The sequence below is a fragment of the Phaseolus vulgaris genome, chromosome 9 (genome assembly GCF_000499845.2).
Source record: "Phaseolus vulgaris cultivar G19833 chromosome 9, P. vulgaris v2.0, whole genome shotgun sequence".
Classification (NCBI taxonomy): Eukaryota; Viridiplantae; Streptophyta; class Magnoliopsida; order Fabales; family Fabaceae; genus Phaseolus; species Phaseolus vulgaris.
Genome location: NC_023751.2, coordinates 29,373,359 through 29,397,956, shown reverse-complemented (window position 1 = coordinate 29,397,956; position 24,598 = coordinate 29,373,359). Strand labels below are relative to the sequence as shown.

Sequence of the window (24,598 nt, the reverse complement as noted above, 5' to 3'; positions counted from 1 at the left end):
GATAGTTGTTCGACTAAAAAATCTATGGAAGGACACTTACCACAAATTCTACCACCAAAATTCATTCCTTTCTTTGATCAGTTCCCTGTTGGGTATCATCCATACATTCTTGATGTTGTGGACGTTAAGGTTGATGGTCATTGTGGGTACCGTGCTATTGCTGCCGAATTGGGAATGGGAGAGGAGTCATGGGTTGTTGTTCGAATGAATTTATTAAAAGAACTAAGTGAATAGAGACAAGAATATGTTGAACTGTTTAGTGGTGATGAACGATATGAATAATTGAAGAAGTCACTTCTAGTTGACCACATGTCTATAGTACGAATGACTAAGACCCTTTCATTTGTACTTTGCATTTCACCATTTAACTTTGTTTCTCAATTGAATTCGCAGGCAGGAACATATAAGTGGATGACAATTCCAGACATGGGATACGTTATTGCTAATCAGTACGATGTTATTTTGGTTTCATTGTCCACGATACAATCATTGACTATTTTTTTGTTAAGAACTCAACCACCAAGTAACTTCACTCAACATTGAATCATAGCAATTGGACACGTCCATGGAAATCATTTTGTCCAGGTATACCCAAAATATATTAAAATGTAAAGTCACTAATAGTGTTAACTTAAAACTTATATTTATTACTTTTATAGGTGAAGTTGAAAGCTGGTTATCCTATTCCACCTACAGATATATTGTGGGCATCACATTGTTATCCTACAGCCCAATCTTGGTCAACATACTACACTAGCCGGATGCAAGTTTACACACAAATAATGTCCATTAGACGATATTTCTAACCTTAAACATTTGCAATAAGGTGTCGTCAGCATATTGTAACATATTTACTTTCCAAATGAGGTTTAGGGTTTAGTGGCTAATGAGGTGTTGGAAGAATATAAAAGGAAAAGGAAGAGTTGTGTTTTCTTCAAAGTTGACTACGAGAAGGCATATGACTCGGTAAGTTGGGATTTTCTTTATTATATGCTTGAAAGGCTGGGCTTTTGTGTCCAATGGATTTGCTGGATAAAAGGTTGCCTAGAATCTGCTTCAGTCTCTGTGCTTGTGAACGGTAGCCCAACTAGGGAGTTTATTCCTAGGAAGGGACTTCGTCAAGGCGACCCGCTTGCCCCATTTCTTTTTCTTATAGTTGCGGAAGGATTGACTGGGGTTTCTAGGATGGCAGAAGAGAAGAGTTTGATTGACAGTTTGGTGGTTGGCAAGGCTAATGTGAAAGTAAATATGTTACAATATGTTGACGACACCTTATTCTTTTGTGAAGCTAATACAAAAAGTGTATTCAATATTAAAGCGATTCTACTTTGCTTCGAGCTCGCCTCTGGGCTTAAGGTGAATTTTTTGAAAAGTAGAATTGGCGGGTTGGGGTTGAGTCAGAGCTTGCTTCAACATTTTGCGGCTATTCTTAATTGTAAAGTGATGGTGACCCCGTTTGTTTATTTAGGATTGCCGGTAGGAGGAAGTCACAAGCGTGGTCCTTTTTGGAGCGAGGTGTTAGAGAGAGTTCAGGGTAAACTTTCAAGGTGGAGAGGTAGGTGTTTATCTTTGGCTGGGAGGATTTGTTTGATAAAGTCTGTTCTGTCCTCAATTCCGCTATTTTTTATGTCACTATTCAAGTTACCGTCTGTGGTGGCAGAGAAGCTAGTTCGGCTACAAAGGAATTTCCTTTGGGGGTGGGGTTCTGATGGTAGGAAGATCGCTTGGGTCTCCTGGAAAAAAGTTTGTGAGCCTCGTGATTATGGGGGTCTTGGTGTTATTGACCTTAGGAAGTTTAATCTGGCTTTGTTAGGTAAGTGGATTTGGAGGTTGGGTACGGATAAAGGAGGTTTGTGGAAAGAAATCCTTGTTTCTAAATATGGTGGTTGGAGAAATTTGAGAGAGGTGGGTAAAATCAGAAAGGGTTCCCTTTGGTGGAAAGATTTGATGGAGGTGTGGGCTTCGGAGGGTTGGGGAAGAAGTTTTGAAGATGGTTTTCAGTGGGATGTTGGTGATGGGAAGGGTATCTCTTTCTGGGAGGACAGTTGGCTGAGTTGTGGAGCTTTGAAGGTCGTTTTCCCGAGACTGTTTTCCCTTAGTTTGGCTAAAGATGCAAAGGTGGCTGAGCTTGGGAATTGGATTGATGGTGTTTGGGTGTGGCACTTTGTTTGGCGTAGATCCTTTTTCGAATGGGAGAAGCCTCTGGAGGAGCAGTTGGTTCAGCTGTTGCAAGGGGCAAAGTTGGAACTGGGGAAGGAAGATTGTTGGTTTTGGAAGGCTGGGGGGTTCAAAACTTTTACGGTTAACTCAGCCTATGTTCAAGTTAGGAAGGATACAGTTGGGGAGGTCCCTCCAGTTTACAGTAAGTTGTGGAGGTGCAAAGCCTTGCCTTCTGCTTTGTTCACAGCTTGGAGGGTGATAGAGAATAAGGTTGCTACTAGGGTAAATCTAGAAAGACGCGGGGTGGTGATTGAGAATCCTTTGTGTTGTCTGTGTAGGATGGTGGAAGAGTCGTCCAGTCATCTGTTTTCCGTTTGCGATTTCGCTTGGCGTGTTTGGTGTCTTTGTTTTAAGTGGCTAGGCGTATCCTTCGTTATTCATAAGGATCCTTTGGCAAACTTTCTACAGTTCAGGTTAAGTCAGGCTTCAGATTCGGTTAATGACGTTTGGGGTGCAATTTGGGTTGGAGTTGTGAGTGGTATTTGGAATCATAGGAATTGTGTGTCCTTTGATAGGGGGTGGTAGATGCGCTCGAAGTATTCGCCTTGGTACAGGTAAATGTTTGGTCGTGGATTTACGCAAAGTCTCATTGTGCTTCCTTCGGGTACTCTAATTGGGTTTTGAACCCAGTGGATTGTATGAGGATGATAATTTAATGTTTTCCTATAGTTAGTTTGGTTGTTCCTTAGATAATCAGGTAGGCGTTTCGTGGTAGGAGTATGGTAAGGTGTTTTGCTCTTCATGTATAAGGGTTGAACCACCCCTGAAGTGGTTCCCATTTATTTATTTTTTATTGCCGATAAAAAAAAAATACGTTAATAAAGTTACAAGCATACCAGAGCAGAGCAGGATGTGACTCCTCAAGATGTGCTCCGTGGCCACGTGCATATGAGGGTACCAGTAAAGGACGCTCATTATCCTCCGCATGAATCACATATGGATGTGATACAGATCTAAACCAAGACATATACTCTTCAACGCAAACGTCAAGATAAGGTGCTTTGGCCATATCATTTATGACATAACATAATGTAACCATCGACGGTCCATTTCATTTGTATACGGTTCACCATGTCTAAGTACAGATGGATTGTGAGGGATGATCTGTGTATATCCATACTAATGCAGAACACATTCTAGCATGTGCAATTGTGTCCAATTTCCAAGCCTCAAATAACGAAATCCACTCGAATGGACGTTCTTCCCTGTGCTTGTCATATGGACAAAACCGAATTGAAGCTGGTGTCAATGCATCTAATTGTGATCAACAACAATTGAAGTACCTTTTCCTGCATCGTACATCCTACATCAAGGTTGGTCTTCAGAATACAGTGGTTGCATACGTCTCATCCCTATAGACGGAAAGTGCTAATAAATTTACCCCTGCAACAATGTCGTATAACCAGCTAGTTGCTTAGTGTTTGCATAACTACAATCTCCTAGTTGCTCATACATGTGAGTTAATGCAGCTCTCGCCCAAGAATATCCTCCTGCCAACCTCAAATCAACAAAAAATTCAAGATAATTAATTACTTATCAAACCATCCCATATCTGTCTGGCTACATGATGTTCATAATTAATTAGTAACGACTTATCCATTGGCCCTCCTGGATAACCTTCATCATCAATTTCAAGTTTTTCTCCTTCAATATAATCTTCAAAGTGTTCATTTGAAACCGAAGTACTAGGACCACTCGGTCTTCTTCTCACCGATGCAGTTGGTCGCACACGATCCAAATTAGAACTTCCTCCACCTCTAGTCCTCACCATCTCACTTTTCATAAAAATAACATTCAATCCAAAATTACAATGGACCACGAATAGTATAAAAGAACAATTCAAAAATAACATATTGTTGCGCTAACTACCTAAGACAAATACGAATATTAATATTCGAAAAATTCACACAACTTATGGACGAAGTCATCCGCACAACAATTACACATACTGGATAAAAATATCTGCAAGTCAAATATGACTTCCGCACAAAAATATCCGGAAGGCACACACTATGATTACGCATAAATTTATCCGCAAGGCAAACTACAAATCCGAATAAAAATATCCGAAAATCACTTACCTTGTCTTCTCCGACGTTCGCTTCAGGGTTCCTCTCCATTCAAGGGCTCCTTCGCCGTGACAGTTGCTGCTCTGCCGCCGAAATGGAATGGAACGAAGGTGGTTGACGGTTGCGTTGTGGTTCCTGTGAAAACGAAGAGGAAGACAGTACAGATCACTCACGGTTGTGGGTTGGGTGCAGATGACTCCGAGCGATTCAAGGTTGGGTGCAGGTCTCTAATTGCATTGGGTGCACATGACCTAATCTAAAATTCATTAAGGACACTTTTATCTTTCAAGTCTACAATCGGGTACCTGTTTGAATTGATAAGGTGCATGGAGAATGTGCCTTCTATTTAAGCTTGTTAGAAAAATACAAAGTACTTATACTTATTGTAACTTATTATAATAAAATAGACGTGGTAATAGAATATAGTAGGTTACTTCAACCTCTTTTAATGAATTCATTATAATATTTTAGAAAAACACTTGTGCTTGAGCTAACATGTATTTATATTTTTATTATATTAAAACAATATTATTTCAAAATATATATAATTTTGTAAAATAGACATTAAAAAACATTAAAATGATATAATTTTAAAATATATAATTTTTAAGAACAATATTAAAAACTAATGTAAGTTATTTTTTTAAAAGAAAAAGTCATTTAATTATTTAAAAGAAAAAGTTGCTCAATTACTTATTTTAATAAATACATAAATTATTTTTTATTTATTAAAAAAATAAATTTGTCCAGTTAAAATATAACACACAGAAGTTACCCATCCTAAATTATAATGGTATAGATACGACGCACATATGTTCCATTTATATTGTATTAAAATATTATAATTTTAAAATTATAAAGAGTAAATAATTTTGTAAAGGTAAAAATTTAAAAGTTATACATTATTCTAAATTGAAGAGTTGCACGCTTATTATTTAATTAAATAAGAAATAAAAATGAAACAAAAACCAGTTATATAAAACTTTGTACCATAAATAAAATCTTTAAAAATACTTTCACCTGAAATAATGTGTGAAACCAATTTCAAAAATATACAAACAATCCAGAGATATATACCAATGCAATTCACAATTCGAATTTATCTAAACCAAAAAATTTCACCTTACCGAATTTGTTAGATTAAAATTCACTATATAAAAATTTATATTAATCTTTTCAAAAATTCTTTAGTATTAAAATTACATTAATTTACTCTCTCGATCACTTGTCTTCTATCTAAAAAATTCTCAATTTTCATTTAAATCAATTTTTCACTTATATCATAAATGTCATCCGAAAAGAACTTTTCTCTTCAAAATCCAATTCATTCTAAATCTCATAAAAGTTATGAAACTCTTGCTACTTTTAGACTACTAAATATTCCATATAAATCAGTTTCCCAATTGCATCAAAATTCTCAAATTATTTGGATAAATATTTTTCATGGGGGATTTAATATCAATGTATTTTAAGTTCTAGAATTACACAATCAAAACTAATTTAACTAAAACTTTAAATATATTTTCCATTCATGTACTATAACTCAAAATTGATTTTTATTACCTCCTGAATACTTGTTGTAAGAAAACCATTTAAATTGATCATTATAAGAAAAAGTTAAAATTTGAATTGGAGACAAAAATAAATTTCGTATATGGATGAAAAAACATATTTAACCCTTTAACTAATACTAGAAAAATAAAGTTTAAAAACATTACTAAAATCATTTCAAGTAAATTGCGAAGAAACCATTCAGCCGAATGAGTCCTCCATTATTCCGAACCACAATTCCGCCAAGTTAATCAATCATTTGGTAATAACAGGTATTATTCAAAATCACAAAAAGCTTGTCGCGCTTTATGTTAAGACACAATTGAAGCGACGTAGACGCTCAATTGGAGATAATGACTTGGGTAGTTTTAATGAAATCTAACCTTGGCTTTATTACAACGGCAAGAAAGAAGCAAAAAAAAAAATGAATTCCTTAAGACTAGGACTTGTTCAAACAGAAAAATAGCTGAGTAAACCTTAACAAAATAATAAACTTCTTCGTACCCTCCCTTAAACTAACTCCAGAATGCAGTCAACTTACTTCTGCATCAATACACACCCATCATTTTTCTTTGCTTCTGAAATGCTTCCAACTTCAATGGTTGTTATAAATCAGACATCTGGTCTAGTGTTAATCATTTAAACTTTCACCATCTTTATAAGATCTCTCAAAATGACATCGCACATCAATGTGCCTACTCCTGGCATGCATGACTGGATTTCTTGACAATTTTAATTGTTGAGATGTATTCACACATTCAAGCATCCTAAAACGCCTCAACACTTTAGTGGTGTATTTTCTTTGACAAATGAAAATACAGTCAGATTTTTGTAGCACTTCTATGCCAAGAAAAAACCTCATCCCTAAATCAGTCATGTCAAATACTCTCCATAGAATTCTTAAAACATAGCATCTGCCTTAATCATCACTACTGTAAATTAAATCATCCACAGAAATTCTAACGATTAGCACTTTACCTTCATTGCACATCTTGGTGAATAAGGTCTGGTCATTTAGACATTTTTGGAAACCATCATTAATTAAATGAGTTTCAATACGTACGATTAAACAAAACCTCTGAAGCTTGTTTAACCATACAAAGTTTTATTAAGCTTGTACACGTTATGCTCACTTCCCTTCTTTTCGCAACCCTTTGGCTGCTCCACATATACATCCTCACTCACCTTGGAGAAATTTTGATTTAATATATCATACTGAAAAATCTTCCAGCTCCCCAATATGCAAGTGTCAACATCATCTTTTCTGTGTCCATTCAAGCCATTGAAGTAAATATTTCAGTGCAATGTACTCCTTGTTGTTGTGAATACCCTTTGGTCACTAATTGAGGTTCGTACTTGTCAACTTCTCCAAGCTAATTTAACTTTGCTTTTAAAATATCCATTTGACTCCAATGGTTTTGGCTCCTGCTGACAAATCAGTAGGCCTCTAAGTATGATTGTGTTCATGGAATTAATTTCAGAATCCATTGCTAATTTCCACTTCGAGTTCCTCACATTTTTCGTAATTGAAGGGATTTGCAAAAGCTACTAAGGCCATACGGAGCTCAACTTCCTCCTTGGATAGACCCTCACCACCACTCACAAAGTCCTTTATCCGAGTGCAGACCTGTGTGACCAACTTCCTCCTGCACTGAACTCTTTTGTATTCATAGGATAGTCATTTCATGTTGTTTGATTTTCTTCTCGGTCATATTCAATTGATCCAATATTTTCATCCATTTCTGCCTCAAGTTCTTCCTCTACATTAATCTCAGCGTTGCCCCATTCAAGATCTAATGATATTTGTTTTTCAAAGCTTGCATTCCATTCCCATTGCTCATCTTCCGCAAAGATTACACCTCTACTAATCACCACTCTTAGGATCATACACCCAAGCTCTTGCTCTCACTAATTCCTAAAAGCACAAACCCAAAATCTTGTTCTCAAGCTTGGTCCTCCAGCATTTCCAAATACTTGAAAATGATCCACTAAAGGCTTCACACCAGACCATGCTTCTACCAAAGTAACATTCTTCATAGCTACCATGGTACGTCTATTTAGAACATATAAGGTCCAATTTGCTGCCTCAAGACACAAGGTTTTGGGAATCTTCTTTTTTGAGAGCATTAAACAAACTAAATTCATCATTGTCCGATTCTTCTCTTGACCACTTCATTCTATTATGGAATGTAAGCCTTCGTAAGGTTCCTTTTAATGTGTGGAATTCACCCCCTCTGTAAGTGTGTAAACACTTGATATACATCTCTATCTCCTTATCAACAAAATTCCTGAAACATTTAAATGGGTTTAAAGCTTCTAATCTTAAATCGTGTTTTTATGCTAAAATCATCATAAAGTAACAACACATCCTCTGGCTTCTCTAACTTGGTATAATTTTCCTTTAAAAATGGCTCAAGTTCGTGACATGTATGACATTCCAATGCCTGTATTGAAAGCACGAGCCCTCTTCCTCGACCTTTTCCTCTGAAATTTCCTCTAAACGACTTCTTCCTCTATTTCTCACCCACAGTCACTTTCAAGGCATGTTCTTCTCCAATGCTACTATGAAACTTTTGTTCATGCACAATGACTGAGCTTTGCAATTCAATGATTGTGAATGCATCAATATCCTTAGATTATTTGATTGAGACTACAACGTAAGTGAAGTTTTTCGTCTATTTCCAAGGATTTTCTCGAGAATAGAAACATCCTTCAATTGTTCTCCACTCACCCTCGTCTTGTTTGCTACTATCATGACTGGGCAAAATATTCATTAATGATCTCGCTTATATACATTCCCATAATTTCAAAATATCTCAAAGCTTGAAGAAGTGAGCGTTTCACCCTAGCACACTCCCTTCAAATTTCTTCTTCAAGTCCTAATCTTCTTAGCATTCTTTTGAAAATATAGTTTCAAGAATGCTTGCCAATTGATTGGAAAGGGCAGTTCTTCACCTTTAGATCCCCTTCAGTTTCAGCTCCTCAAGCCTTTTACTTGCAACTGTCACATCTGCTCCGGCTGCTGGCTCCACATACCCTGTGTTCAACCAACTCCAATATTCTTTCAACCTTAAGAAGGTCTCCATAAGAATAATCCAATGGTCATAATGAGCATCAAAGTGCAGCATAGCTGGTTGGATGAACAACCCTTCACTTGCTACTATGAAACTCGCGTGTTTAAACACTGGTGTTTGCAAGTCAAACTTAAGATTGCAACTTTCTTTTCTGTAAAAGCCCAGTAGGGTCTCTGATACTACTTGTTAGACACAATTGAAACAATGTACAAGCTCAAATGGAGAGAATGACTTGTGTAGTTTTATTGAAAACTACATTTGGCTTTATAGCCACATTACGACAACATGATAAGAACAAACAGCAGAAACACATAACATTATCTTAACTGCACAATTTACATAACAAACTAATTGAAATAAAATATATTCCTAAAGATTAGGACTTATTAAAACAGAAAAATAACTAAGCAAACCTTAACTGGAAAAGAACAAACTTCATCACTTTATGAGTAATAGTTTAAATTAATATATCCACAATACAATCTTCTCTGTATAACATCAACTGATCTTAATAATTAAGTGCCAATTTTTATCCAAATTAAAGACAAGTTCTATGAGTAATTCATGGACATTTAATATAACTGCAAATTGGTGTATATAGTCGACAATCAAGACTAATTAAATACCAAAAGTAAATCAAGTTCACTACTTTTGACGCACCTACATTTGCTGATGGCAATGTAACATCCCTGTCAAAGGGATTTTGCAATGGGAAGGACTACAAAGGAAAACGCAGAGAAAATGATTTGATATTGAAACAAACAAAATGATAAGTGAAGACCTATGTTTAATCAGACAAAACCAAGCCAAATGGTATGGTTAAACCTTAATAGACTGCATATATAATTTGCTATATACAAATGGCTTGGAACCTGAAAATCATAAGATAACTACATTGAAAAGATCTACACATACATACAAATATATAGATTGCAAGATCTACAGCCTCCAGTGATTGAAGAGGCGATCTAAAATACCATTCTTCCCCTACATTGCCAGTTGTATAGTTCTATGGTGATGAAGTGCAATAATAGAAGTTGAAAGAAAAGGACCAGAAACATTAGGTTGTGGAGTCAGTTGATCAAAAAAGATAGAAAAATGAATTAATAAATTATCAAAGTGAGAGACATGGTACCCTGTCTGGGAGATTCCTAGGCAATGGAACTGCAGTAACATATTTAAGGGGAAACGATTTTTGAGCATTAGTATTTGCATCTGAAGATGATGAGGCCTCTGCCCCATCATTTTGTCCCCGCCCATGGAACTTCGCAAATCGATTGATGACAGAATATCTTTCCAAATCTTGACATTCCACTCTCAAGTCCAAAATTGAGGCTTTGCTATTTAATCTGCATCACCAGGATGAAATGACATACAATAAGTACAACAAATCGTAGATGTCATGTAAACACTAATTAAAGAATTGGAATGAAATACAACACAGCGATAGTAACATAACACTAGCAGCAGGCAACCAACTTAAAGGACAAACATGAAGGCCAAATTTTCCACATGCACTGCACTTGAGTAATGGATATTGATATACCACCATTAACAAGGCAAACGAAATTCTCAATGGGTAAACAGCAAAAGTGCCGAGAGGATTAGGAATAAAGAAATTTTGAACAATTTCATGTTGTAACAAGGTACACAAACATTAGACATGAAGAGAAATAAGGCTTGAAATTTTATGTAGCTCGACCTACAGCAAAAAATTGCAAGCCTAATTGCCCATGTCACAGAAAATTCATAATAGTAATGAAAAATACATTATATGGCATACTTTGTCAAGCAGAAAACAAAATACTCAGTATAATGAAGACTTGCAACAGTCCACGATCCAACATTCCCAACTAATATCATAGTAGTCACTATCACAGATAACAGAGCGGAACCCCCAAAATCATGTAACAACAGGGAGATGCCGACTACTGTGAAAATAGACAAACAATGTATATATTTTCAATTATGTAACTATCTATGTATTTGTTTAATAAAATTTTATATTCTTCGAGCTTATTATTTTATATATTTCTTCTTAGTATATTAGATATACTTTTTCAATCTGTATGAATTCTGTTTATATATTAGTTATGCTATATATTTATCTCCCTTATATAATATTATGCTAAACATCTTTTAAATGATATAACTCCCAATAGTTTTTTAGTAGCATAATATATGGGAATAAGGTTAAAGTGAACCGTTGGATTAATTTGTTTAAATAGGTCAATTACCATTTGATCCCTGCAACCCCTTGTCCCAAACATTATGCTCACTCCTTAACATCATTAGAGACAATTTTCAATGGTAGCCATTTTTTCTCTCTTCTTTTCTCCTGCATCTCCATCCTTTCCTCCTGAAAGCAGCCCCTTCATCATACACCACCAGCCCAAGATCACCATACAATTATCCTCCATATTCCTCCAAAAATAAACATAAAGACACATACCTCCTCAGCTGAGAACACTTCTGCATTTGCCTCAGCCCTAATTTTGCACATGTAATTCTAAAAATCGTTTCAAATGTGAGCATTGTCACTACAATGGTCATACCATTGACAGGTGTTGGAAGCTGCATGGGAAACTACTCATCCAACCAATATTGCTCAGGATCTAGTACTAAGATTTGTTGCTTGTGCATTACCAACTGACCAGCCTCAGATGAGGACTTTCTCCAATGGTGTGAGAATTTCCATCGATAAATCCTCTGCATATCTCTCTCAATCTCCTTCTTTGCCACTGACCATATATCTAATAATCATTCTCTTTTCTCTTCCTTCACTACTACTGACAATTTGCCCTCTACTCATTGTCAATGATTCACAAACACAAGCTTTCGGCATTGGCACTACCCTCCCCCCTTCCATCCTTTACTATTGACTTTATTCTTTACACACACCATTCAATTCACTTTCCGTCACTGACCAGATCCCCTCTAATTTATCTTCAATTTCTCCAAAAATAGTGTTACCTTGAAGGATCAGATATTGGAACGGACAATTGGCGTCGTCGCACAGCCTCTACTATCTCTCTCCATCAACACCTATTTCTGGCCTGTTAGTTCTCCAATGAAGATTCATGCACAATTAGGACATCCAAAGTAGACCAAATAGTAGGGGATGCTCTCAAGATTAAAATATCTAGTTTGAATTGTATGTTGTACCAGTTAGGTCAAACACATTTTCAGTCTTTTTCTACTAGCATTAACAAACGAGATTCGTCATCTTTCTCCTTAGTTCACTTTGCTATTTTGGGTATTCTCGTACTATAAATCTTCATGATTTTAAATACTGTGTTCCCTTTCTAAAGGTTAAACTCTAGGAAAGAGAGAAATATTGTGCTGAAACCATGTTTCTAATACAACACGGGTGTTTTATTTGTATTAAGAAAAAAGGAATCAATACAATAAATGGAGGAGATTGGATATCCTCTAGTAACAAAGATATGATATGAGAATAAATAAAAATATTCCTAATAACACATAATACAGATATTCCTGATTATATAGAGTCAGCTTCTTATTTATATAATTACAACAATATTCTCGATTACATAGGATCAACTTTTATTTATATAATTATAACAGTATTTCTGATTATATAGAATCAGTTCCTTATTTCTACAAATATAACAACAAATACCTATTCTACATCTACTTAAATTTGGTTAATGAAAATCAATCGAAGCTGTTATCTATCTTTCACACATTTTATAATGAAATCAAAACAGTTTAGCATATACATACGCATCTTTCGTACTGACAATGCTTGTGAATACCTGTCTCACCAATCCCAACAATTCTAGCATCTAAGAGTATTCTTCATTAAACTTCATGCCCCCATAATCCTTAGCAAAAAGGGGTCACTAAACACAAAAACAAACATCTTGTTGAAATTGCCCTTCTTCACAATCATTTTCCTTGTCGTTTTTGGGAAATGTTATCTAGATAGCATGTTATCTCATTAATCAGATACCATCATCTATGCTTAATGATCAGGTACCTCACTCTACAGTTTTTCCTTATTCTCCCCTATACAGTCTTCCCCCATGTGTATTTGGTTCCACATGTTTTGTACATAACCTCACACAATTCATATGGATAATTTCACATTTTCAATTCATTGATCACCATTAAGTGTTACTTAATCTAAAAAAATTAGATGTCTTTGTTGCACTATTTTTAGGGGGTTATACAAAATTACGATATTGAGCAACCACTTAACCAACTATTTAATTTTATGTTCAACATGTAAAAAGACCTATGCTAGCAACAGCAAAAGCAGAAGCCTCTTTCCCATGTTAAACCTATGATTTTATCAAAACATGTAGTACACAATTATAACCAAAATTTGTTAGAAAAACCACTTATACAAGCAAAGCTTGCACCTCTATTTCACGAGTGGTCAAGTAAATCCGACGTAAGCCCCATTTAGAGAAAACGGCAAATCTATGTCAACCTTCAAGATTTCAATACCAAAGCACATGTTGATATTAGCATGCATAGACAAATGAGCCCATGCATCAAGTTTGTTACTTGTATAGACCAGACACCAAATATAGAAAATAAAAACATGGGTATAAAGCATAAAAAATATGTACTACAATAGTACCTCAATATATTGTCTTCCAGTTTCTTTGCTCTACCAATGAAGTCCGTAACTTTCAAAATGTACTGATCAATTTTATGGGATGATTTACACTTTTCAAGCGGTCTACAGAAAATATCACTCAGAAATGTTAATTGCTATAGGAGGAGTTAAAATGCAAAGTAGAAAAGGAATCAGTTTATAGTGGCACAAGACTTTATCATATCATTCAATGACTATATTAGAATATGACTTTCCCGACTTACAAATATAATCTATATTAACAGGAATTCAATCCTATGGTAAAATTTGGGATAAATTACGAGTGATTGACCTACACCAATGTAAACACAGATCCCTTATACATCCATTGTTGTTGTCAATCCTAAATAACAGTACATAGTGGCTGACCCTGAAAGTTCTACAAGACAGTGAGATGAACAATCTAGAATGGAGACTAAACAAAACAGACCTACACAAGAACAAAACAGAGTAAGGCAGCAAAGGTCATGGTTGGCCATAAAGAAAGGCAGGTTCATAAGAAAATGGCCACTACAGTCCTGGGGATTTCCAGAAAATATGGAGAACAAAGGTTTGGGTAGCCAAAAACTGTGACATATGGCCAGAAAATGCTAGAAATGCTGCCACAGAAAGTAGAACAGTGGGTTGTGCTACTTCATAGTAGTGACCAAAAGTAAAGTTTCAGTTCTGATTCAGAGGGGACGAAGTCCTAATTTGACCACCTAAAACAGCCCTAAATGATACTGATTCATGGTTAAAATAGGTTTTTTGAGATCCACTAAAATAGTGCCCCCTGCTCCATCAAGGTTTTGCCTCAAACTGATGATATTCTATTTCTCTAGCAAGCTCCAGCCATGCTGCAATAGCACCACTACTTGGTGCTATTGACAACTATGGCATGCATATATAGATAGATACACAAGGCTTGGGGAGTCCACTTACATGTTCTTGTTGCCAGGAGTCAAAAGTGTATCACATCTGGACCATGAAATTGAACTGCATGCTTCTCCTAATGCTAATCTGGCAACTGAGTAGACCATACTCTCATGATGCAACTTCACATCGGCTACAAGAACTGAAACCGGAGGAGGGCCAAGTAGTTGCTGCATGAGCTGTGTAGTCAAGACAAGTCTTCTTTTTGACTTCACCACTGCTGACAAATCTTCAACTACCTCCACACTGTCTTCAACCTATAATTATAATTATAATTATACAGGGTAAAGTGAAATTATTAATTATAGAATTATAGAATTATAGATTCACGAGTGTTAGACCAATTTTATTATAAACAAACCTTCTCAATCAATCTGTTTGCACTTCGAGCCCAGTCTAACTCGGCCGCGCTGCCAAAAATAAGATGAGAAATTTAAATTATGGGAGAACAAAATACTTGACATAGTCATAAACATACAACTATTAAATTAGTCATACTACCAAAGGAAATGCTTGGCATTTTTCTCACAAAACAACTAAAACAACATAATATCAACCAGTGATACGTGATCTTTTCCTACACTAACAGCAACAAAAAATTAGCACATTAAATCACTTAGTTTTGATAAGCACCTAATATCTCGAAGCCTTTTGGAACCTTCTAAAAGTTCTTTATGCCATGGTATGAGTTCAGATGTGGCACTTTTTCGCTTCTTTGGTCTCACAAAACGCAATTCAGGTTCACTGGCAGGAGTTGATAACTGAGAATCAACATGCTTACTTGCAACTGACACAGACATTGGACTTTCCCTTGTGTTACTTAGCTGAGCATCACTAACATTTTGAATTTGCTCTATTGATTGGTTTGGTACAATAAAAGGCTGGTCCATAATCTTAGCAGCAGTCATCTTCTGTACATTATACATTGGCAACATCTTACCATTTTTGAAAGTTCCATATCGCTCAAACCATGATGGTGCCATCTGAGGATTTACAAGGGAATAATCACTTTTAACTGAAGTTGCCTTATTACTGTCAACAACCTCAATTTTTTTACCATAACCAACCTCCTCTTGAGAAGATGCATATGCATTTGTGTCCTGTCCATCAAGGGGCTTTGTTGAGAAGCTGAGCAAATTAGGATCTGGTGTTGGCGTGGAATTATTACCTGAACCATCTTTGCCCACATTATCATATCCATATGACAATTGTTGCCCATGGTTGGAATCTACCAGTTGTTTGTCCACCACATTATCAGATACTTTCAATCTCTTCACATCCCGATTACTAGGATCAACCTCTGTGTTTCTTGTAGATTGAACTTGATCCAACAAGGAGATATTATGATTCAAAACAATGTTTGCTCTTAAAGATCGGCCAAAAGCCTCAATATCTCTAGGAGTAGCAGCTGGGCTAGGTTGAGTTGCATCAAATGCATGTTTCCTAACAGGTTCCTTCAGGTGTGATGCACCTGCCACCTCTTCAGCAATAACATCATTCTCGGGCAATGTCTGCTGCACAGAAATTCCTTCAAGCAAGTTTACCCCAGAGTTGTTGGGGTAAGAAGCACAAGGACCGGTATCAGAGACATCATTACCATCTTTCTCAAAACCTTCATCACCTGAATTCCGTGAGCCGGTGATCATTTCACAATCATTAATTTGTTGGGGTGGGGATAGAAACCTCAAAGCATTAGGATGTTGCTTGCTAGAAAAACCGGTCCACACATTGTGTGTAACATTCGAAATGGTGCCTCGTTGAGATGCACTGAAAGTAACAGAAGATTGAGTATCAGCCTCAGCTGTCAAAATTTGGTTGCCAGGATCTCTCAGATGATCTTGGTCTATACCATTCAGCTGGGGCATATCCTGAGCAGAAGCCAATTCAGATTGACTAGTTTGAGCTTTTTCACAATATTCATCAGTATGATTCATGGAAGCAGTGAAAGTTACGCTAGAAGATTGTGTATTTGCCACTTGTCCACCAAAATTTGCTAAACTCTGATTTTGAGAATGGAGCCTGGAGAAAGGAAAGCCAGATGTAAAAGCCTGTGGAATGCTTCCCAGCACATCATATTGTGAGGCCTTATCAAAAATGTGTCCTTCCGTGCTAGAAATATTACTCCTGAGCTCCCCATGAGATGGATCTCGAGAAGTAAAAGTCTGATTAGTACCTAACCATGTTTGATCCTTATCCCTTGTCTCAGACACGTGTGCTGCAGTATGTTCATTCTCTATTGAGCTATGAGAAGGTACCACAGGAAGCCTTTGAGTAGGAGGAGCCAATTGTAGGCCAAAGCCCTGAGACAAAAGACTTTGATTCTGCTGATGATGTGCAACTGATCCATCAGAAGATTCGGTTTCAGGCCCCCTGAAAAATAAATAGCAGTCAGAAAGAAAGACTAGTGTTTCTTGCAATTCCATGACCCTTGACTGGTCCACTTGACAGAACATCAAGAATATTTTGACTACAATAGTTTTAAGAAATTGAAGTGAACAGTTGATCTAAGGTCATCTTAGTCATGCAAGAGTATATAGTAGGCGAAGGAAAGAGAGAGGAAATGTAAAATAGGTATCAGCACCAATTAGACCTAAAGTTTAGCACATGCAAATGTAAAAAAAAAAAAATGCTTCATGGTTACCTTTCACAGCAGCAAGCAGAATTTTTAATCAAAAGATGGAAGTGATAAATCATCACTGTTATTTGGCGTCCCTGTGTTGGCACCCCAAATAACAACAATCATTTGCAGCACCCCAAGTAGCATAAAAACAATTAAAAGAGTAATACAAGCAAGAGGGGGGGACTAGGCCAAAAGCCACTAAGAAAACCTACAACGTGGCAAAGAAAATCTATCTTTAAAGAATTACATGACTTAAGAAATCAGGTACATTATCCCACCAAGCAGATAATTTCAACAATAATTAAGCAGGAAGTACCACATGCAAAAGTAAAAAGAATGCATACCATGGTCACCTTTCATGACAGAAGCAAACTATTTCAACAATAACTAAGCAGTATCACATGAAGACACTAAATTTACACAAGTAAACTAAAGCATGAAGAATTTTCAACATTCAACTACCTGGGAGAAATAGTCTTCTGCGGGGCAAAATTCCCAACACTTCTATCAAATGAGGTAATTTTTTTTGACATTTGACCCGGGAGTATGCTTTTTGAAGCATTTTTATCCAAGCTTATTGAGTCGCCCTGAAAATTGGGTACATGTTTCAGTCACACATTGTAAAGGATACAAACAACTCCAGATTTTTCAAGACAGGAAATTTTAAGCAAATAATAGGGACAATAATAGACGTATATAACAAGGTAACTAACAAAGTACCTTATTTATTTCATTACAATTCCTGTCAGAATGACCATAATTTGACTGTCCAAGATAGCTTTGGTCCTGACCTTTAAGCCCTCCAAAGGGCTGATGGGCCATAGGATGTGAATTTATGACCCGCTTGTTTCCATAAGGTTCCACTTCAACACCCAGATCCCCCATTGGGTGATACTGAAATTTACGAGTCACAATAGGTCTTCGATTACCCTGACCAGATAACTTTGGACTATGCAAATCATTGCCATCAAAATTACTATTTTCTCTCATACTACCAGCTCTAGGATGGGAAGGATTAGAGCCAAGACTATCTGCTGATTTTTCCTTTTTGTTAGAGTCCTCTAAATCACGTGTCTCACCTTCTACCTTTCCGTTCTTTGATGATTCCAAAACTACGGGGTTCTTCTCCGTGTGATACTTATACTTTCCTGGAATCTCATTTCTTCTATGGCTCACTGCTGACTCTGCATCCCTCCATACATCAACATTAGGAAGCTGCTTGCTGCTATGCTGGCTGAACCATGCGGTGCCAGAATTTGGCAATCCAGCAATACCATTTGTGCCAGAATCTTCCCCACAAACCTGCATATTACCTGCAGACTTCACCTGTTCCATTCCAACAGATGAAGTAGTATCAGAATCAGGTTCCCATATAGCAGGAACCTGGCCCATCTCCTCATGCATGTGTTTCTCATGATGGGGCTGCAATGAGTGTTCATTTTCATGGATATTGAAATTTGAACTCCTGTCAAATGGTGGTGATTTCATAATATCCCATCCATTAGATTTATTGAAAGGATCGCCACTACTATTTCCTGACAATATGGTCTGTTGGTTTTTTTCGAAACCTGAAGAGTTAGCAGCATTTCCATATATAAGACCTCCATCCGCAAGTTGTTTTTGCTGAGGACTGCAATCTAACCATTTGCCTCTTTCTAAAAACTGTGGCATTGATCTCTGAGAATTATTCGGCAACCTGTTATGCTGTTCATGCAAAGCATCAGGACCTGACTGATGAAACCCAGAAACACCAGAATAATTTTCAGTGGCATTTGGCCTATTAACATCATCAGGTCGAAGGAAAGGTCTTGAATTTATGTTGGATGCAGATGGCAAGTTATTGTCAGTCCAAATAGATTGTTGTTTGCTGCTATCAGTAGTTGAAGGTCGCTCATTTCCAGATGATCGTCCTGTATTCTGGAAACTTAGGCCACTAGACTCCTCTTGTTTGCCTATGTCACCACTAGAAGTTTCTGCTACAGCAGACTGCATAAGTGCACTCCAACTACCACTCTGAATAGATGGAAACCCGCTAAAACTATCTGTACTATCCAGCATATTGAAACCACCTGAATTCCTGCCAAATCCATCCCACAGACTGTCATCTGAACCAAACAAAATCTTCTCTTCAGTTGGATCTAAGGTAGCCACATTCTGTGAAGTAGGAGTCTGCACTAGCATTTTTTCCTGTGACATCTCTACAGATCCAGCAAGTTGTCTCCCGTGAAAATCTTGCATTGGAACAATTCTTTGCTCAGAATTCATTTGCTGCAAGTTCTCCATATTCAGTCCACTACTTATACTGTGAGAAGTAGAACCAAACATACTTTTTCCCTGAAGATCCTGCCTTGAAACTGAAGTGCCATCGTTTGTGTTAATTTGGTCAGAAAATGCAGCATATTGATGAGGAGAAAATGAACTATCACCAGCTGATATGTGCTGCATGGCAGATTTGTCCCCATGAACATGAGAATACTGATGTGGGATGGAAACCTGCTGCACTCCAGGCTTATCCGCTTGAACATGAGAATACAGGTTAGGAGAGCCTCTTGAACCAGAAATTGGAACCCCATAAAGAGACTGATCACCCTGATTAGGAGTCAGACCCATTAGACGCAATGCCTGTCCTTGTTCAGGAGATAACATAAGTCCATTTGAGGACCCATGAAGAACTGAAGAGGCACCATGCTGGAGCCAATTAGCATTAGTTGGTATAACTTCAGGCTGCCATATAAGGTTAGATGTCTCATTAACGGGAATGCCACTGAGAGATGCAGAATGGCTTGCAACTGCCTGTTTTGAAATGGAGGAAGTAGGAGTCATAGAATTCTGTTGCTTCACTTCTAATTGATGAAATTGTTGCTGCCTCTGAAGTTCATGCATCTGGTTAAATACTGCTTGCTGCTGTAATAAATGCATTTCATTTATTCCTGACTGCTGTCTAGGTAAAGGTTGAAGCATTGCACTATGCCGTCCACTCATTTGCTGTTGACCTCCAAAAAAATCAAAATTGACGGGAGATTCAGTAGCATCATTCCTAGCCAAGTTTTTCTTGTAGAGTTCAAGACCACTCCCTTGGGACTCCAGCACTGGAATTCCTCTTGACATACTCTGCCAATCAGATTCAGTGTCCATTCCCAGAATGTTAGCTTCATTCTGCCTGGTCTGAAAGACCTGTTGTCCCTGTATATAGCCATTCACAGCTGATTGCTGGTTTGGCAACAAATTTCTGCCAGACTCATGCCTAAAACTAGTCTGTGATAGGTTCAAACCATGTCGCAAATGTGGAGAGCTTGTGTGCCCCTGCTCGGGATCTTTGTTCCAGGAAAGAAAGTTTGATTAGTATTCAATAAAGACAACCTCATAAACAAAAGAAAAAATTTCAACACAACAGATTACTTATTTAAAACCAATGTAACTATACAAAAAGGATAATACAGATGGAAAAGATATCATGAAACAATTAGAAATCAAAAAATTAAAGTTCGTAGAACCTTTACCTGATTGTTGTTGATTAAAGTTCTTCAAATTGGAAATAAAAGGCACACCAATCGGTCTCTGGCTACCAGCCCACAAATTGTTGCTTAGTCCTGGCCAGTTCCCATCAACAGCTTGAGAATGATATTGTCCCTGGGACAAGTTCTCTTGACCAAAAAAATTATGGACCCTATCTCCTACTTCGTTTCCAGGCATAGATAATCCAGCCCACAAATTTTCAGCACACAACTATTTATATGAAAGTCTAATTGATCAAGGGAAAAAGTTAAAAATATTTGAAAAACTACATAGCAGGAAAATCAAGAAAAGTTTCTCCAAGTATGTATTATGCTGTCCATAAATACACCTCTGAGCAACTACCATTTAACCCTTGAAACTATTAAAACATTCCTGCAGGAAAAAAAAAATCATATGGTGTAAATTAACTACCAGAATAATTGCAAAAAAATGTGAAGGTTAAAAATAACATACATGTCACATAAATGTCATACTTGGGCCATATTAACCAGAGCTCTTTAATGCACAATAAAGAGTACAGAGGATTATGCATAACAGTGACACCTCGCAAGCATAGCCAGTAATATAAAATGCAAAATTAGCTTTCCAAAAATGAATCCAAAAGCAATGTTTCTAATTTGCACACCCTATTTGCAGATTCTGCCCTCTATTTGGAAATAGGTGTGTTCTTCATGTTATGCAAAAATAATCCGTGTTATTGCATTCTGGCAACCCACTAGTATTTAATTATTCCCTCAACTAACTATCCTTAAGCAGTTGATAAATATATCATATTCGTGGTACCATACTACCAGGCAGCAATTCTGCAAATAGAAAATCAAAGCTGCAATTCGTTACAAACACATTACCAGTTAACAGCCCTCAAGGAGTATCCAAAAACTTCAAATCAGCCGAATCTCAAAATTTTCCCCTTTTATCTGCATGTAAACACACAAATTAACAGAAGATATAAATAAGACATTTACCAATTTGTATGGCATCCAAAAGTATAGAATTTTAGGCACAAACCTATTTTTAACAACTAACCCTAAATTAACCAGATGTAATCTACATACATAAATTTTTATACAGTTCAGAGATGAGTTAATGTTTTAATCTTAACCATTCATGGTCATGTACATAAAAATTATGATCAAATATCCAATATTGAGTAATGTCCTGAAGCCATCATTTTTCACTTATGTTGAAAAAAAAAGGCATACCAAGTAGTTTCACATACACATATTTATGTGAGTATGCACGTGAAACAGTTGTATGCTTCACTCATTTATCTAAGGATGATAATGATTACAGGGAGCACTAAGGTTAGAAATCAGCAAATGACTTTACTTGCCCACATCTGCTGACTAGTTTTGAAGCTAAGGCAAACCAATAACTCGATAGATGTAGAATAAATATACAATTTTTCAATAGCTACATGCAATCATTTCGTGCCATTGACATAATGATCGAGCCACTCTCAATTAACTAGAAAACAGTGAACAGGGCAATTAGACCAAATCAGCATTCTATTCAAAGACCTTCTTCTAACCCTATTTCCTAAGTTGTACCACCAATATAGTAGGTGTCCGGAAGAGAGAGAAAGAGTGAAGCAAGTAGAGATATCAAAGCCTCGACCTCTAAATTTGTTAATTCAAATTCTCCAATTTGAGCGGGGAAAATCCAAATAAATATCCTATAGAATTCTCCAAACACCTACGTAAATTAAGCTTTGGAAAAAACTCATCATCAAAGAAACAAAAAAATTCAAACTCCACTCTCTCATCAGAACTCCTTATCTAAACATAATCTTATCTAGAAATAGACCTCCAAGGGATGCCAAGAATTGGAAGCAGCAAAACAAAAAGTGACGAAGGATCAAACGCTAAAGCTAAAATCTAATCAAACAAATCACCAAAAACAATTTTAATTCCATTTCTTCCGTTCCAGCTCTCCTCGAAACGGAACGAGGCAAAACACACAACAAACAGTGAATTACAAATTTACAATTCCTCCACGAGCTCCAACACCAGCTGAGCTGAAACCAAACAAGAAAACGCACATTCCAGCGAAAACACGCAAGATCGGAAGCACGTGCACAATTCCATTTCCAAAGCAGCATTCAAATCGACGCCACCGCGCAGAACAGCAGAATGAGTTGCGGAGATTGCGCACGCAGGCGTAGATTCGCTCCGTGTTTTTTTTCATACTTTTCAATTTTTATAGAGAGAGAAACAGGGAGCTAGGGTTTGTAGAGATAGAAAGAGAGGGCAGGAACTCACAGTGACATTGAGAAGGCTCCATTGAAGCACGGAGCTGATCCTCGAAAGGCGAGCGTTTAGGGTTTGCAGGAGCAGCAGCACGGAGGGAAGGGGCGCGTTGGTTTCGTTCTTGCTCGCTCTAGCTCGGACAGATAAAAAGAAGTGATCGAAACAGTGAGTGAAATTTTCAACGAACAAGAGAGGGACAGGTTCGGAGATAGAAGCTGGGTGCTTCGGATCCGAGGCTGGGCCGTTTCTCGCAATTCGGGAAGCGTTTCAAAACGGAAGAAGCTGTGAGAAGAGTTGTTGGGGGTAAACTGGGTAAATAGAAATTCGGGTTGCTATCCAATTGGCTGGCGACAGGTGGCACCAACACGGTGGGACCCACATTCACTGGTCTTATTTGTTCAATTTTCAATTTAAGTTATATATAGCCATTTCTTACACAATTTTTTTCCCCAATTGTCTTCAAATACAGTTATTTTTTCACTTTCCTACTATTACTCTTTGTTAATATCTTAAGAACTAAAATATATTTTAAATTATTTTTAATATTTTAATTAGATAATTTAATAATGATTTAAGTTATTTTTTATAATTTTAAAAAATATGAATATACAATGCAAGAGTTCTTGAGTTTTTCCAGTGGTAATAAACAAATCAAAATTTATTTTTAAGTATTTCAAACAACAAATTTATGCTATCTTATTGCGTGTTAAAAAAATCGTTTGTAATATTTTGACTTGCTAATAATCAATTTAGAAAATTTAAAATTATTCAAAAGTTAAAACAGAAAACATAGAACAGCCATTTTTTTTTGGATTTGATTTTAAAAATCAATTATATTTATTTCAAGATTTTTTTTCAAAGATAAAATGTGTAAAAGCAAACAAGAACTGAAAAACATAAATATTGAACAAGTGTGTTGTGTTACGATAGATGTTTTCTTCTAACTCATGAAAAAAAAATGTATTATAAAAAAATCGCCTCTACAACAAATAATTTACATATAAATTTATTAGATAATCACATCATAATTATTATTATTTTTAATCAACAAAAAATAAATAAATAAATATAAAAGAAACACAAAGGGGTGTTCCAACCCTTATACATGAAGGAATCCGAATAACATTTCTAAGCACCCTACGGTAAAAGCAAACCTATCAATACAAAGCACAAAAATCTTCTACCTTCACGAAAAAAACGTCATACAAACACAAAAATGCTAAACGATTCCACATCAAAGAAGAATTGTGCCTCTCAAACAAGAAAACCAAAAACCAAAGCAAAAACAATAAACATAATGCACACTTTTCGGGTCGAGCAAAGGAACGGGAGACCAACCTCTCAATCCACGATGATCAACGTTTTGTTGCTATAATAATACAAGTAGTTGGACTTTGGACCCAATCTAAAAAAGAAAAACACACCCTTCGAACCTTGTTCTTAAACCAAGTCCATGACTGTACTTGAACCAAAGAGAAATTTTCACTTGCATCCACTTTTGCTTGGTTGAACACTATCTCATTCATATGTTTCCAAATGCACCAAATGATGGAAATTCACACTCATTTCCACAACTTATTACCTTCTTTGCTAAACCAAAAACAATGAAATTGTTCAAAGTGTTCCTTCATAGCAAAATGGTTTACAAAACTGACCTCGATCTAGTTGTGACATAGAATTCCAAACAGCATTCGCAATTGGACAAGATATCAGAAGGTGGGAAGTTGTTTCCTCATCGCTTCCACATAAAACACACA

General features: G+C 36.6%; 2 protein-coding genes across 3 annotated transcripts; one reads left to right on the top strand and one right to left on the bottom strand.

The window, feature by feature from the left end:
* Positions 1-24: 24 nt before the first annotated feature.
* Positions 25-3,578, top strand: LOC137822375 (uncharacterized). Its single transcript, XM_068627261.1, has 6 exons — positions 25-192; positions 394-465; positions 660-767; positions 874-2,442; positions 2,629-2,698; positions 3,349-3,578. Exons 1-6 carry the CDS (start codon positions 25-27, stop codon positions 3,576-3,578), a joined length of 2,217 nt encoding a protein of 738 aa, XP_068483362.1.
* A 6,122-nt stretch (positions 3,579-9,700) lies between these two features.
* On the bottom strand, positions 9,701-23,133 carry LOC137820028 (uncharacterized). Of its 2 annotated transcripts, none has more exons than XM_068623801.1 (10): positions 22,854-23,133; positions 21,441-21,509; positions 20,577-20,964; positions 17,797-20,390; positions 17,539-17,663; positions 15,090-16,826; positions 14,818-14,866; positions 14,466-14,713; positions 13,527-13,628; positions 9,701-10,263 (listed from the first exon to the last, which is right to left on the bottom strand). In XM_068623801.1, exons 3-10 carry the CDS (start codon positions 20,767-20,769, stop codon positions 10,029-10,031), a joined length of 5,283 nt encoding a protein of 1,760 aa, XP_068479902.1. In that variant the 5' UTR covers positions 20,770-20,964; positions 21,441-21,509; positions 22,854-23,133; the 3' UTR covers positions 9,701-10,028. The 2 variants fall into 2 exon arrangements, with proteins under 2 accessions (XP_068479902.1, XP_068479903.1); XM_068623802.1 differs by having other exon boundaries at positions 21,046-21,509; positions 22,854-23,060.
* Between the last annotated feature and the right edge of the window lie 1,465 nt (positions 23,134-24,598).

Coding starts and splice junctions, on each gene's coding strand:
- LOC137822375 (XM_068627261.1), top strand. CDS start 25: ATGGAAGGACACTTACCACAAATTCTACCACCAAAATTCATTCCTTTC. Junction 2,443..2,628: donor AGAATAAGGTTGCTACTAGG/GTAAATCTAGAA, acceptor AACTTTCTACAG/TTCAGGTTAAGTCAGGCTTC. Junction 2,699..3,348: donor TTGGGTTGGAGTTGTGAGTG/GTATTTGGAATC, acceptor ATACTAATGCAG/AACACATTCTAGCATGTGCA.
- LOC137820028 (XM_068623801.1), bottom strand. CDS start 20,769: ATGCCTGGAAACGAAGTAGGAGATAGGGTCCATAATTTTTTTGGTCAA. Junction 14,867..15,089: donor AAAAGGCTTCGAGATATTAG/GTGCTTATCAAA, acceptor TATTTTTGGCAG/CGCGGCCGAGTTAGACTGGG. Junction 14,714..14,817: donor CAAACAGATTGATTGAGAAG/GTTTGTTTATAA, acceptor TTATAATTATAG/GTTGAAGACAGTGTGGAGGT.